At 48.4% G+C, this 15,769-nt stretch overlaps 1 protein-coding gene across 5 annotated transcripts in view; it reads right to left on the bottom strand.

Annotated features, from left to right (window-relative positions):
* The window catches only part of TET3 (tet methylcytosine dioxygenase 3), a 107,209-nt gene that overhangs the window by 43,685 nt on the left and 47,755 nt on the right, over positions 1-15,769 (bottom strand). For all 5 annotated transcript variants that reach the window (XM_047069015.1, XM_047069014.1, XM_047069013.1 and 2 more), the window contains one exon: positions 7,613-9,746. In XM_047069015.1, coding sequence (XP_046924971.1) covers positions 7,613-9,746 — 2,134 coding nt within the window. The remainder of the gene's footprint in view (positions 1-7,612; positions 9,747-15,769) is intronic.

Genomic DNA, 15,769 nt, shown 5'->3' with positions numbered 1-15,769 from the left:
ACATATAATAACACATCATGGGGGCGCCTGGGTAGCTCAGTCGGTTGAGTGTCCGACTTCGGCCTAGGTCATGATCCTGCGTTTTGTGGGTTTGAGCCCCGCGTCAGGCTCTGTGCTGACAGCTCGGAGCCTGCTTCAGATTCTCTGTCTCCCTCTCTCTCTGCCCCTCCCCTGCTTGCACTCTGTCTCCCAAAAATAAATAAATATTTAAAAAAAACACACACACACCATGGAAGACAAAGAAGAATTCAGCATTAAATCCTGGGTTCTTAGCCCTCCCAACCTCCCAAACTATATGCTGGTCCTTTAAGCTTCCCTTTCCTCAATTTCCTCCCACCTCTCTTTCACACCTCCTTCACAGTATCCTATTTGAGACCCTCTAAACACTAGTATCCTCCCTTCGCACGCCTCTTCTCAATCTATACATTTAACCTGGTGAAATGATCATAATTGAAACTTCAACTGCCATCAGTTTGCTCTAGAACCTCCAACTCACAGACCCACATGGATGCACACCTTCAGACCCCATAGACATCTCAAAGGCTGGATGTCCAAACATGCTTCCTTCCCAGTATTTTGATTCTTGGTGAATGGCACCACCATCTACTCAGCAACTTCAGGAATCACCTGTGGCTGTTTTTTCTTCCTTACTCTTTTTTTGTTTTGTTTTAAACAGGTACTATTTCTTTTTTTAATGTTTGTTTATTTTGAGAGAGAAGGAGAGCATGAGCAGGGGAGGGGCAGAGAGAGAGGGAGAGACAGAATTCCCAAGCAGGCTCCATGTTATCAACCCACGGCCTGATGCGGGGCTCGTACCCACAAACTGTGTGATTACGACCTGAGCTGAAACCAAGAGTTGGACACTCAACTGACTGAGCAACCCAGGAGCCCCTCTTCTTCCTTACTTACAGCCAACCATTAATTCTTTTTCCTAATCTTACTCTTATCCACCCACTCCTCTCCTCCCTCCTACTCAATGTCATTCTCTGAGTTCAGGCACTGATTATTTCTTGCCTGAACCACACCTGAGCTTGCAAACTGGTTTCTCTACTTTTGGTATGTCTCTTCTTCCCCTGAACTCCCCCTCTCTGGCCACTCCCAATCTTTCATCCAATATACCAACTACTTGTATTTCCCCATGTCTTCTCATCTCTACATCTTCATGTGGTTTTTCATGTATTTTTCATCTCCATAATCTTCATGTCCCTTTGCCTGGAACACTCTACCTTCTTCCTATTAATCCATTAAACTTCCACTTATCCTTTAAAACTCAGATCAAACATCACCTCCTCCAGGAACTTCTTTCTGATACTCACCTACCCAAAGTCATATTCTCCACCTTTATGCTGGGATCCAAATATTCCGCTGTCTAAAAAAATACTTAAAACACATAAAATTCCTCTTTATCTCCAACTGAGTGGGGGGGGAGAGGGAGATACTTTCTCATAAAAACTATAGGAAACAGACTTTCCATTACTGCAAACAGGGGTAAGTCTCTGTGTCCCCCATTCAGAACTATGGTCTGTATTGAAGCACCCAGTGGACACTGCTACCAACCACATTTTCTGGACAACACTCCCCCCCCTCACCCAGACTCTCACCATGCTCTAGGCAAAAGGAGAGGTTTTTTCTTGTATTGGCCTTTGGCTACTCCTTTAGGGCAAGATGATCAACTGGATAAAAATACAGCATTTCTGTGAAGGCGACTCCTACCATCTAACTCCTAATCTGCTTCTCCTACAGTTTGATGTCTCTAGCTGTCTGTAGGATGCTCCTCGGAGAAATCAGGACAAGGTTCAAAAGTTAACACAAGGGGCGCCTGGGTGGCTCAGTCGGTTAAGCGTCTGACTTCGGCTCAGGTCATGATCTCACGGCTCGTGAGTTCGAGCCCCGCGTCGGGCTCTGTGCTGACAGCTCAGAGCCTGGAGCCTGTTTCAGATTCTGTGTCTCCCTATCTCTCTCTGACCCTCCCCCGTTCACCCTCTGTCTCTGTCTCAAAAGTAAATAAACGTTAAAAAAAAAACTTAAAAAAAAAAAGTTAACACAAACCAGTTTCCTTAACCATGAAATGATGAGCAGGTGATCTCCAAGGATGCATTCCCACTAAAAAGTCACCTGAACTCATTCCCTGTCCTAAACTGGCTCTTGTGAATTTCCCCATTTGTAGGGATAGATAAAATACATAGAGCCTAGTTATTGCAGCTCACTAGCTTGTGACAGTGGTATTACAGGATGGTTAAGGGGATCTCAAATGTGTGTCTCAAGATATTAGAAATGTATCAATACTCTCTTCCTCCAATAATTCAATATAGAACTTCAACTTGTGCTAAGATTCCCCAAACCTTTACATACCACACTACCTTCTGGAGGAAGGCATTTCCTTTCACATATTCTAAATTTATTTCTTTGAAGCTTCAAGGGGTGCCTTTAATTCTAGTATTTCAAGATTTGGAGAATAAGTCCATATGAAGGCCATCCATACCTTCAGAAACTCATAGTCCGTATACAAGGGAAAAACAATGCTCTTGGTGTTTGGGTTTTTGGTTATCCAGTAAAGCCTATATTGGCCAAAACTGCCGATTTGGCATACATCACCACATTGAATATTAAGTTTCTTTTGCTATGCTATAAAACCTTTCTATGCTTTTATAAAGTTGTTTGTTATTAGTGCGTAATGGCATCTCCAAACTTCACCGTCACTTCCATGGAAAATTCTCCCTTATACTGACCTGCTCTGCACCTACCTACCACAGTTGAGGGGATGAGTTTCTGGAATATGAGATGGTTCCCATCTGACATCAATCCCAGAGTGAGCAGCCTTTATTCCCAACCCTTGTCCTGAGCCCGAGTTCACAGAGACAAATTCTGCCATACTGGCTGATGGAAGCAACAGTCCAGAAATGGGGTCTCCAGATACTTCTGGAAAACAGGATGGCTTTCCCTAGCATGAACCCCCAGCACCTAGAAACTGTTTCTAAGTGAATCCCTCCTTCTTTGCCCCTCTTCACACCTAATACCACTATTTTACTTAGGACTCATTTCTCAATTGAACAATTTAAGAGTCCAACTGCCTAGGTTCAAATCTCACTTTTACCATGTGCTAGATGTGGACCTGGGTAAATTGCTGAATCTGAGTTTGTTTCCTTCGTCATTAAGATGGAACTACTGACAGTACCCCCTTCATATAGATACTATTAGGATGAAATGACTAACTGTAAAGTACTTGGCACGGTGCCTGGAATAGAGCAAGTGTTTCATAAATATTATTATTACTATTACCATTACTACTACTACTATTATTATTATTATTCTCAATAGCTTCCTAACCAGTTTTCTGCCACAGGCTATTACCCTTCACCAATCTATCTTCCAAGCTACTTCCAGGATACGCTGTCAAAACATTTCTTGATTATAAAATGCATATTTTATTTTTTTTTTAAATTTTTTTTTCAATGTTTATTTATTTTTGGGACAGAGAGAGACAGAGCATGAACGGGAGAGGGGCAGAGAGAGAGGGAGACACAGAATCGGAAACAGGCTCCAGGCTCTGAGCCATCAGCCCAGAGCCTGACGCGGGGCTCGAACTCACGGACCGCGAGATCGTGACCTGGCTGAAGTCGGACGCTTAACGGACTGCGCCACCCAGGCGCCCCTAAAATGCATATTTTATTATAGAAAGTTCAGAAAACATATAAGGGAAAAGTCAGCCACTGACCACAGAGACAACCACTAGTGATGTATTTCCTTCCATTCTTTTTCTTTTTCCTTTTTTTTTCTTCAAATGTTTTTATTTGAGAGAGAGTGCACACGTGTGTGCGCGTGAACACAGTGAGTAGGGGAGGGGCAGAGAGACTGGGAGACACAGAATCCAAAGCAAGCTCCAGGCTCCGAGCTGTCAGTGCAGAGCCCAACGCGGGGCTCAAACCCATGAACCATGAGATCATGACCTGAGCTGAAGTTGGTTGCTTGACTAAGCCACCCAGGTGCCCCCCACTTTTTTTTTTTTTTTTTAAATGTAGGTGAGATGATCATTTATGTACCGTTTAGGTGTGTACATTGTTTCCAACTAAGCATTACCTCATAATTTAACATTTAACACCATGAGGTAGGTTTGATTCTAATTCTCTGTTTAGGATGAGATGCAGATAAAACACGAACCAGAACAATAAATGACTGGTGGTAGGACTCTCCACTTCCCTTATCTCTCGCCCACTGCCCCGCCTTCTGGGCTGAGAGGCAACAGCTGCTGGCATTGCTACTGCCTGGTGTCTGTGATGCCGACACTCTCCTCCCTGCTCCTCTGCTCTCCAGCTTCAAGCTGAGACTTGTCCTCTCTGATGGAATGTGGAGCCCTGAGGGTTCGGGTCCACCCCTGTGCTACCGGCCTGTCGGCTTGCCTGCCAGCCTGCTCTGTTGCCCCGAACACGGTGCTCACACACGCCTGGGACTTCAGTGGCCACCGTCTCCCCTCTCCCCATCGGTGTTCACTACATGTTTCAAAACCCAGCCTGGAACAAGAGTTTCCAAAAGAAAACATGACCCTCCCTAACAACAACCAAGCCCGGGGTTTCGGAGCGCTCTTGGCTCTTACCATTTAGCCACATCCATTATGACTGCACAGGCACTGGGCCAACAGCTGTTGAATGGGTGACTGAATATCTTATTGTTTCTGTTGTCTCTTCAAGCAGACCAGAGAGTCCTTCAGAGAGGAACCATGTCTCCTAATTTTTATCCTTAACGGTAGTTAGTACAGAACTAGTAATCAACAAATGACTGATGAATAAAGTAATAGCCAATACTTTTCTTCCTTTGAAACACGTATATTTTTACTTCTTTCTCTTGCCTTACTGCACTCAATAGGCTCGGTGATAGCTAACACTCTTATAGTGTTTACAATGTGCCAGACACAATTCTAAGTGCTTTATACATTTCAACTAATTTAAACCTTCCAACAGCCCTGGTGAGGGGATACTATTATCTTTTTATTTTGTGCACGAGGAAGTGATGGAGTTAGAATTCAAATTTCTTTATTTTTTTTTAATTTTTTTTAAATGTGTATTTATTTTTGAGACAGAGACAGAGCATGAACAGGGGAGGGTCAGAGAGAAAGGGAGACACAGAATCTGAAACAGGCTCCAGGCTCTGTGCTGACAGCCCAATGCGGGGCTCGAACTCATGAGCCATGAGATCATGACCTGAGCCAAAGTCGGACACTTAACCGACTGAGCCACCCAGGTGCCCCAGAATTCAAATTTAAAAAACTAGTTTGATCAAGGGCACCTGGGTGGCTCACTCGGTTAGGCATCTGACCAGCTCAGATAATGATCTCATGGTCAGTGAGTTCGAGTCCCACATCGGGTGAGCTCCAGCCCTGCTTCAGATGAGCCCCACTTCTCTCTCTCTCCCTCCCTGCCCCTCGTAGGATTCTCTCTCTCTCTCTCCCTCTCTCTCTCTGCCCTTTGTTCACTTGCACCCTCTCTCAAAAAAACAAACCAAAAAAACCCCCCAAAAACTAGTTCGGTAAAATATCACATCCATATAATTGAATTCAACAAAATATTTCTTTTTAAAATATTTTTTAAATTTATTTTTGAGAGAGAGAGAGAGGGAGAGAGCGAGCACCCAAAGAAGCTGGGGAGGGGCAAAGAGAGAGAGGGGAAACACAGAATCCGAATCAGGCTCAGAGCCTGACGTGGGGCTTGAACGCACTAACCATGAGATCATGACGTGAGCCAAAGTCAGACACTTAACCAACTGAGCCACCTAGACGCCCCAACAATATACACATATAGATATATTACCAATTAATATATATATATATTCAATGTTTATTTTTGAGAGAGAGAGAGAGAGAGAGAGAGAGAGAGAACGCGCGAGCAAGCATGAGTGGGGGAGGGGCAGAGAGCGAGGGAGACACAGAATCTGAAGCAGGCTCCAGGCTCTGAGCTGTCAGCACAGAGCCCAACGAGGGGCTTGAACTCGGGAACGGCGAGGTCATGACGTAGGCCGAAGACAGACACTTAACCAACTGAGCCACTCAGGTGCCCCTTAATATGTTTAGTAAGGACCAACTATGGCCTAAGCATTATGTAAGGTTATGTCCTACTCTGCAGAGGAAGAAATACCTAACAATGTACTAAGTTATCAGGCAGATGGGACAGATACACACCAAGGCAAAGAAAGAAAAGGGCAAAGGTAAGGGCCCAATTCCTATGATCAGAACAAGCCTCTCCAAAATGCTGAGAAATAAGGAGGCCCCCAAAGGCATCTCATTATTAAGATCCAAGAATGAACAGGGTTAGCCGTCGACGGGGCCACAATCCCAAAACATGTCTGTGAGCATTTGGCAGGACCCTCCACTTCTGTGCACTCTCAGACAGAAATATGGGGGCCAACTTGCCCTTGTTCCCCACGTGATTCCTTATTTGGACTACAGGAGTCTGGGGTAGCTGGAGTGGGCAGGACAGCCCAGCTCCTCCTTCCTGACAAGGACACAGCATCCCAACTAGTCACACAATTGACCTAATATTAATTTATTTTAATACGCAGAGAACACAGACTTTTTGTAAGACTTGTTTTGTGTATCATAAAATCACAAGAATTTCAACATGCTCCTCACCAGCATCCATGTGCTTTTTGAGCAACACCTGAAACACATCTTTTACAGAACGCCTCATAAATAGCAGAGTCACAGCCTAGCATAGACCTGGGGCTTCCTGATAACGTCACTGACCTCCCGACACAGAAGCTCCCAGGAGCGGTCCTCGTAGCCTTCGCTGTGTTTTCACTGGAAGGCAAGGCTCAGAAATGGACCAATTCCTCAGTGCTCTTACCCATTAGGCTTCAGCCACCACCTGATGCTAACTATGTCCAAACCCACAGCTCAGAGCTCTAGGCTTTCAGCCTACCCAAACTCATCCCTCCTCCAAATATGTTTTTCGGGACCAGCACCACCAAGGTAGAGACCTGGGCTGTCCTAACCCCATACGGTCCTCCTCCTGAGAGGCCCTCCACCCACCCGCTCTCTCAGTCAGGCCATTGTTATTTCTTGTTTGGCTCGTGACACCTTTCTTATAGGTTCCCCCACCAGGCAGGCTTTCCTCTTCACCACAAGCTAGAAAAGTCTTTCAGAAGCACAAAGTGACAGATCATTACTTGCTTTAAAACCCTCAGGAGGTCACTATTACCTATAAGATCAAGTCAGACTCCTGACCTCAGCTCATTATGCTGTGCAAGACCTGGCCCCTGGCTGCATCTCAGGCCACCTTTTGTTCCTACCCACATGTACTCCTCTCCTTTTGCTCCCCCTAGACCAAGAGCAGTCCAAATAAGCCCTACCCCCTCACAGCCACTAGGCTCAGGCCTCAACACACAAGGACCACCACCTCCTCTACGATGCCTTTGCCTCCATCTGGGCGACAAAGCGCCCATGCCCACCTCCACTGACATGCCCCATCACTGTCTGTTTCTTTCAATGTCTTTTCCATTAGCGTGTGAGCTCTTTTCTGTGTCCCCAGCCCTCAAGAGAACGACTCGCACACAGTAAACGTTTGCCAAACAACAGAATGAGCCCACCAGGCTTCGCCTTTCCCTGACACCCAGGTGGACTTACCGACACAATCGCAGGTGGGGAACTCAGCCTGGGCTCTCTTTGCAGGTGTGTCCAGCAGACTCTTGGTGGGTGTGTCCAGGTACTTAAGAGGTGACTCCAGGAAGCCACTGAGGGTGGGTGTGAGTGGGTTCTCGGCCTTGGTGGGTGTGGCCTCCTGGCCTCCCTCCTCTGAATGGAAGCAGGTGGTTGAGAGCACAGTCACAGCCCCCGAAGACTCGATCTTGATTTGCTTGGGGGAACGGGTAGAAAAAGGACTCTCGGGGGCTGGGAGACATGTTGGCTGGTTCTCGGGGTCCTGAATGGGCACAGATGGGGGGCCGGGAAGCCCAAAGCTATCCCCAAATTCAGCTTCAAACTGCCGGATGAGCTCTTCCAGCTTGTCATCGGCAGGGGGAAGAGGGCCGGCAGAGCCCGGCTGCAGGGTCACCATGGGGCTAGGGGACCTCATTTCCTGAGTAGGGGGCAGCAGGCTGTCCCCGGAGGGACTAGGTGCAAATAGCGCAAGAGAAGGTTCTGGGGGCAAGGGGACAGCAGAGCCCTGTGAAGCTGGGACAGGGGCAGGTGGATGTGCCTGCGCATCCTCAGAGGCTGGGGACCTCAGCCCTTCCAGGACAATTTGCCGCAGAGGCGGGAAGAGAGGCTGTGCTTCCCGTGGCCTGGACTTCTTGATCTGAATGGGCTTCCGGACACTGGGCTTGATCCCAAGGGCGGCTTTCTCGGTTCCCACAAGACCTCCAGCTGGTGCCAGGGGCTTCTTCTTCTTCTCCTTGGGTGGTCTGTCTGGAGGCCGTGGGGCAGGTGAACTTGGTGGGGCCCACCAGCCCGGAGCAGGAGGCTCCGTGGGAGGGGGGAAGGAGCCATCGTGGGCCTGGTCCAGGAAAAGAGTGCGCTTATGGTGAAGGTGCTGCTGCAGGGCGGTCTGGGCCTTCTGGTGGGTGTCGGGCTCTGCGGGTGCGGCGGGAGCCTCCCTCTGGAGCATGGGGGATGGGGACGGGGCTGGGGAGGAAGAGGGCACCTCCACCTTGACCTTGGGCTTGGTGGGCAGGGCCTCAGGCCGCTTGAATACTGACTGGATGTAATCACTGGCGCTGCCCAACAACTGCTCCAGTTCAGCCATGGGGTCAGGGCTTGGGCGGGGCATGGGCCAAGAGCTCCGTGGAGTTGCTGGTGGGGTATCAGTGCCCCAGCCTTCAGGAAACTCTGTCCTAGGAGTTGCTGGAGGGAAGGCAGGGCTATCAGGAGCAAAGGACGCGTGCTCTTCAGCGGGGACCACAGGCCACGAGGGGGCCCGGAGGTAGGACTGGGGAGACCGGAAAGGGGCAGGAGGGGACAAGGCCTCAGGGAGGGGGCAAGAAGCCTGGGAGGAGGAGTGGGAAGGCTGAGGGAGGGCAGAGGAGAGCTGTGTGAGGGCCTCAATGGCGATGGCTGTCTGCAGGCTGATGTTCTTTTCCTTGGCGATGCTCAGGGCACTCTGGGACAGGGGCAGGCCCTCTGGGGGAGGTATCTGGGGAACCTCAGAGCTGAGGAGTGGCCTGGTGCTGGGTGCTGGGAGGCCAGCCTCACCAGAAGGTAGAGTCCCTGGGAGCCTGGGCCGCTCTTCCCCTCCCTCCACGACCACAGACTTGATCTTCCCCTCCAGCCACTCGAGGTAGTCAGGGCATTCTGGGCCATCGCAGTTGCAGTTGGGCGGTTTCATGCCATGCCGAGCGAGGGCCAGGGCCGTCTGCAGTGTGTCCAGGTCTTCGCTGCCAGCAGAGCAGCCCTCGGGCCCTGACCGGGGTCCCCTGCTGTTGTTCCCAGCCTCGCGACTCATCTCACGGTTGAAGGTTTCATAAAGCCGGGTGCTAAGGGCCCCATAAGAGGACACAGCTTCGGCCACAGCCGAAAAGGCCACCAGATCGTGGGCATCTTCCAGGCGAGCAGTGTGAGCTGGGCCTGGGGCAGCGTCCCAGTCGGGCTTCTGGTCTACTCGCCAAGGACCCCCAGTCCCCAGCAGACTGGGTCCAGCGGGTTCTCTAGCACCATTGACCGGCACCCCTGAGGCGCTTAGCTGCCGTGAGTCCCCATGGTACACTGGCCCTGAGTCCATCTGACCTGGAACAGGTCCATCAACTGGGCTGAGCTCTGAGCCTGTCTGAAGAAAGAAAGAGAGAGAGAAAAAGAGGAAAAAGATGAGCCATAATATTAGAAATGCACTGTCCTGCTTCACACCATTCAGATGCACACCTAAACCCTGCTTTTCTTGCAAACTCTGTCTCTGATACAGCTTGAACCTGAACTCATCTTCATGTCTCCTTTCCCAGCTAGCTGCACCAACAAAAATGAAAGGTAGGTCTTTAAAAGGTCCTAATCCAGAATTCTGAATTCTGTCGCTCACATCCTTTTAGAGCCTAAGATCAGTCACACTGACAAGGCTCCCCAGAAACCAAGCATTTATTAAGGAGTTCCCAAAAAGATCGTTAACTCTCAATAACCAAAGTGACACCAGGACTACACTGATTTTGGTTTTTGTCAAGAGAAAGCTAACCAAGCACACCAACTAGCAATATGCCATAAGTGTGCAGTGTGTGTGTGTACAGGGAGGGAGCGAGCAGCCTTTATGAACAAATGCAGCCCGGACAAGGGGTCAGCCACAGCTTTTCAGTGGGAAGGAACCCACAGTATTTTTTCTCTGCCTGTTACTGTCCTCACTTAAGCCCTGGCTGAGCTCTGAGAGCTGGCGACAAGATGACATTCCCACTCCCAGTCCCAGCCAGGCCCAAGGGAAACACTGATGATTGGACACTGCGTGCGCTTAGCACCTCTTGCCGAGCCGGTCATGCCAGTAACAAGCAAGTTGCTATTTGGATGAAGATCCAGGCCTCTTCCCAAGCCCAAAACCACCCCTATACACCTGGTACCCAGCAAAGCACACAGAAGGGGGAGGGCATAAAAAGGAAGGAGCCAGGTGGCCCAGCCCAGCAACTTAAAAGCTGATACAAAAATGTGAAATTCAGTTTGCAGAATTCATCCCTCCAGAAAGGAAAGTTCTTCCTTACAACAGAATGCCAACAAAAAAATGTAGGAGGGATGATGGATTTGGGAAGTCCTCAGTGGATGCTACAATTAGCAGGTGAAAGCTTGATGGGGCACAGGATATATACATGGTCTCAAAGTATTTCCTCAAAAATCACTGAGTTATAATAGTAAAGAGAAATCTGGCAGACATCACCTTAACCGAATGATCAAAGTTATCATCACCAATATTGCAACCAACATGAGATTCTTGATATGATACACTGAGAAGGTTATAACATCACTCACACAGAACTCCAGCCAAAATGTACAACCTGAATCTAATTATGAGGAAACATCAAATAAATCCAAATTGGAGGGCATTCGAGATAGCACCTGGATTGTTTTCTTCAAAAATTTCAAAGACAAGAAAGACAAACATCTCTGCAAACATCTTCAGCTTACTGAAGACACAGGATGGTGAAACGCATGCTCACGGGTTAGATCTTGGACTGGGGAAAACAGCTTAAACGTACACCATTGGGACATGTGATGCAATTTGAATATGGATGTGAATAAGATCACACTGTGTCAATCTCGGTCTTCTTGACTTGGGATTATTTTACTCCGATTATGTAAAAGGATGTCTTTGTCCTTAGGACACGGACAACACACACTGAAGTATTCAGGGTAAAGGAACAGAGTATCTCTAACAATCTCAAGTGGTTCAGAAAAGTATTATATGCATATAAAAAATATACACATATAAAGAAAATGACAAAGCGAAATGTGAACCATTTTAGTATGTGGGAGTCCCAGGTACTTTTCTTGCAACCTTTCTATAAACACTAAAATAAAGTGTATTAAACAGAGGGTTAAAACGATACTAGTCCCCGGACTGTCAGACATGGCCATCCTGGGCTCCAAAGCAGTGGTGGGAAGGTGGGATTTGGGATCAGCCCTATGGGAGGTGAGCAGAGGCCCAGCCTACGGTTCCCACCCCATCCTCGTCATTGCTCCAACTCTGGTCACTAAGGACTCACATGCTTTTCCAACAGACTTTTCTGAGATTTGCACATGTAATTCTCATTGCCAGGAATGCCGTGCCCAGCCTCTGTGGGGCCACTCTAGCTTATCCTCAAACACCAGCTCAATGTCACCTCCTCCCCGACCTGGTTGGCAGACATACCTGTGGCTCCTTCCCCCAGCCTCCCATAGCACCTTGTAGATGCCTCTATTAGCACTTTTCACATGCTCCTACTATTATTCAAGCAGCTGCCTCTCCCACCAGATGCTAGCTCCTTCAAGACAAAGTCCAAATCTTAACCACTTCTGCACCTCCTGCCCACAGCTGCTGCAGTAACACCCTTGCAGCCCAGGGAAAGGCTTCCCATCCCCCACTGGCCACAGACTAAGCTGCCTTTCCCTGACTATCTCTCCAAACGCGGAACTAGGAAAGAAACCTTTCCCTTAGGAATGTGGTTGATCACCCAGTAGTCCCTTCCCTCCTTCTCAAAACCTAAACTACCACGACAGCAAAGGCTACAAAGTCTGAAGTGGCCAAATTTTACACGCTTCTGTGTAAAAGACAGAAGGAGCACGCATAACCCAGAAGAAACATGAGGGAGTAGCATGGATTTACAAAAACAGTGTCAGGAAGACTAATGCTGTGTGAGCTGAGGCTTCCCCAAAATGGTCAAGACAACTAAAAGGATTTAAAAAGTTATTTTTGGTTTGTGAATAAGAACAAGGAAGGGCTAGGCTGGCGCTTGTGCCTCTGAATTTCCTGGGAAAGAAAATGCTCTTCAGACCAAAAAGAGAAGGGCAGAGTGGACACAAAAAGGAAGGAAAGTAAAGCCAGGATGGGTGGGGAGATTTTAAGAAACTCTAAACTGCAGTTTCTCGGCCAGGGGATCCCACTGATCCATTCCTCAACACCTGCTGGTGATCCCGGAAGAAATATGCCGCCAGGAGAAGCTGTCTTCAGGCGGGAAAAGGGCAGGGATCATTCCCGACTTTAGTCCACTGAGCGAGGTCTGCCCCAGTAAGATTTCTGAATGGGTGACTGAGGAAATGAACCACAAAGAGCCAGGTTCACCAAAGGCCATCAACATCCAACTAATCTGCTTTTGTGTCCTATGGTCATCAGACCAGGGGATGGGGAGACATCCTGCCTCACAGGTCACAAACTCAAGCAAGCAAGGCAGTTCAAGGGCTGCAGGCCAAATGAGCCACAGATCTGTTTTGTTTGGCCTACGCAGTATTTTTATTTGTCTTTCCAACACTAAAAAAATAATAATCAAATTTTACACGAAACCCAGATTATCTCAAAGGTCCACACTTCACCCGGCAGAAGAGCAACAGCTACCACTCCAGGTCACGCCCACACTCGCCATCTGACACTGCTTTCTTGAAACCAAGGCCAGGGGTCAGAGGTTACTTATTAATTGCCTGAATTCATGATCACTTCATTCGTTTGTGTTACTTGCCAAGCCCTTGCAGGCATTTGCACTTGTAACTTGGGCTACAGATGTTGAAGTTTCCTAAGATCTGCCATGATCCCTTCGTGGGCCAGAGAATTAATTACAGGGCCAGACAGGCTGGCTCACCACTGGCAGGATGACTACACTCAAACTCAAGTGGTGTGTCAGCTGGAGGGGGAAGGTCTTTAGTGGTCTGCCACAGGCCTCTGTCCTCAGAACTGTCCTGTTCAACATATTTATCAAGAATAATAGAGAAGGCACACTTATTAAACAGTCAAATGTTGAAAATAAGACGGATAGAGACAGGTTGACTGACAGGACCCGATGCCAAAAGGTCAACAGGCTGGAGAGAGAAAAAAAAAATCTAACAGGGTTAACAGGGTCTTATACTTAGGCCCCAAATCATGTATGTGCAAATCAAAGATGGCAGCACTGCACATAAAAATGTCTTCGGGGGCGCCTGGGTGGCGCAGTCGGTTGAGCGTCCGACTTCAGCCAGGTCACGATCTCGCGGTCTGTGAGTTCGAGCCCCGCGTCGGGCTCTGGGCTGATGGCTCAGAGCCTGGAGCCTGTTTCCGATTCTGTGTCTCCCTCTCTCTCTCTGCCCCTCCCCCGTTCATGCTCTGTCTCTCTCTGTCCCAAAAATAAATAAACGTTGAAAAAAAAAAAATTTTAAAAAATGTCTTCGGACGGGGCACCTGGGTGTCTCAGTCGGTTAAACGGCTGACTTCGGCTCAGGTCATGATCTCATGGTTTGTGGGTTCGAGCCCCACATCGGGCTCTGCGCTGTCGGCTCAGAGCCTGGAGCCTGCTTCAGATTCTGTATCACCCTCTCTCTCTATCCCTTCCCCCCTCAGGCTCTCTCCCTGCCTCAAAAAGTAAATAAACATTAATAAATGGTGTTTAAAAAAATGTCTTTGGAATCAGGAGAGGTGAAAGACTAGCTGATGATACACGCAGAGTGATCATTTGGCAACTTCAATTTTTTTTTTAACGTCTATTTTTGAGGGAGAGAGTGAGACAGCACAAGTGGGGGCAGGGGGAGACAGACACACAGACACACACACGCACAGAATCCAAAACAGGTTCCAGGCTCTTGAGCTGTCAGCACAGAGCCAAACATGGGGCCTGAACTCATGAACTGCAAGACCATGACCTGAACCAAAGTCAGACACTTAACCGACTGAGCCACCCAGGCACCCCATGATTTGGCAGTTTCAAAAGGTCTTATAACTCGGGATTTTTTCCAACTTCTTTACTACAATCCACAGTAAGAAATGCATCTTACAACATGACCCGTTATGCACTTACATATATGACAAGTTGGACAGATATTTCCCCTTACTAGACACACAAATGCCTCCCTCCCTCTCTCTTTCTGGCAGGTTGCAACCTTGTAAATTGATTTTATAGTCCACTAGTGGGTTGCAAGCCATAGCTGGACACATACACAGCCATGACCTGACTGGAGCAGGACCCACAGCACAGGTACTGACAGCCCCACTCTGCCCACCCAGTCCCTTCCTGACCTAGGATTTCCCTTGGGGCTACCCCCTGAGGGGGCACAGAGCAGAGCAAGCCAGGCAGTTCAAAACCATAGAGGAACCCTTTGGGTTCTAACGAAGATAAATTCATGAAAGTCTTTGAACATCTGAAGTCTGTCAGTACACTGTTTCGAGTGACCTTAAGCTTTAGAGAAGTGAACTTAGGCTCAACTTAGGCAAGACTTAAAATTTTTTTTTTAACATTTATATATTTTTGAGAGAGAGAGAGAGAGAGAGAGAGAGAGAGAGAGAGAGAGAGAGAGAGAACGCAAGCAGGGAAGGAGCAGAGACACAGAATCTGAAGCAGGCTCTAGGCTCTGAACTGTCAGCACAGAGCCCAACACTGGGATCAAATCCACCAGCTGGGAGATCATGACCTGAGCTGAAGTCTGAGGCTTAAACAACTGAGCCACCCAGGTGCCCCTAGGGAAGACTTTTAAAACTTAGAGATGCTAATGCACTGAATCTTGTCCCCCCTAACAAGCAGGAGGCAGCAAGTCCTTATCAATGGAGACTTGAAAAAGGAACAAGACAGTTATCAGGCGATTACTGGCAGAGAGGCAGGACAATGCTGGAGGGTGGATGCTAGTTGAGGCCCTTCCAAAATCTCAGTTCAGAAATACCCCAGCTCTAAACCCTTCCAAGCTCTCTCTCTCAATCCTTGCTCCCCTCCGGGCTCCAGCAAGTGCCACTCCAAGGATGTTCCTCAGTGTCTGCTTTTTGTCTGGACCTCTCAACCAACCTCCAGCTGGCTCCAACCTCTGAGACGTGTTACAAGCCGAGAGAGAGCCAGCTTGTCTCAAACAGAACTGAACTCCTCTCCCCACCTACAACAGCCCCTTTTCCAATTTCCTATTCTTGCCGGCATGCTTACGCTCGCCAATGTTCCTAACCCCAACGTCACCCGTGTTCTTCCAGTGTGCCTGGTCACCAGACCCAAACAATTCTAAGTGAGAACACCTCTCTGTTCTATCTCCTCCCTCCCCATTCCTGCCCCAATTTGAGCCTTGGTGTGTGTGCACACTTCCTAATTGTCAACCTGCCAGTGTCCCCTTTAAGCAACTCTATGTGCCCCCAGCCCCCACCTCAGCCACTATCTCTGTTGCTGATGATGTCTCACCTTCCCTCAAGACTCC

This window comes from Lynx rufus, unplaced genomic scaffold, assembly GCF_022079265.1.
Source record: "Lynx rufus isolate CCGP_SWC_20201006 ecotype Redwood Valley unplaced genomic scaffold, mLynRuf1.p SCAF_8, whole genome shotgun sequence".
Lineage (NCBI taxonomy): Eukaryota > Metazoa > Chordata > Mammalia > Carnivora > Felidae > Lynx > Lynx rufus.
This window is presented reverse-complemented; position numbering and strand designations above follow the sequence as displayed.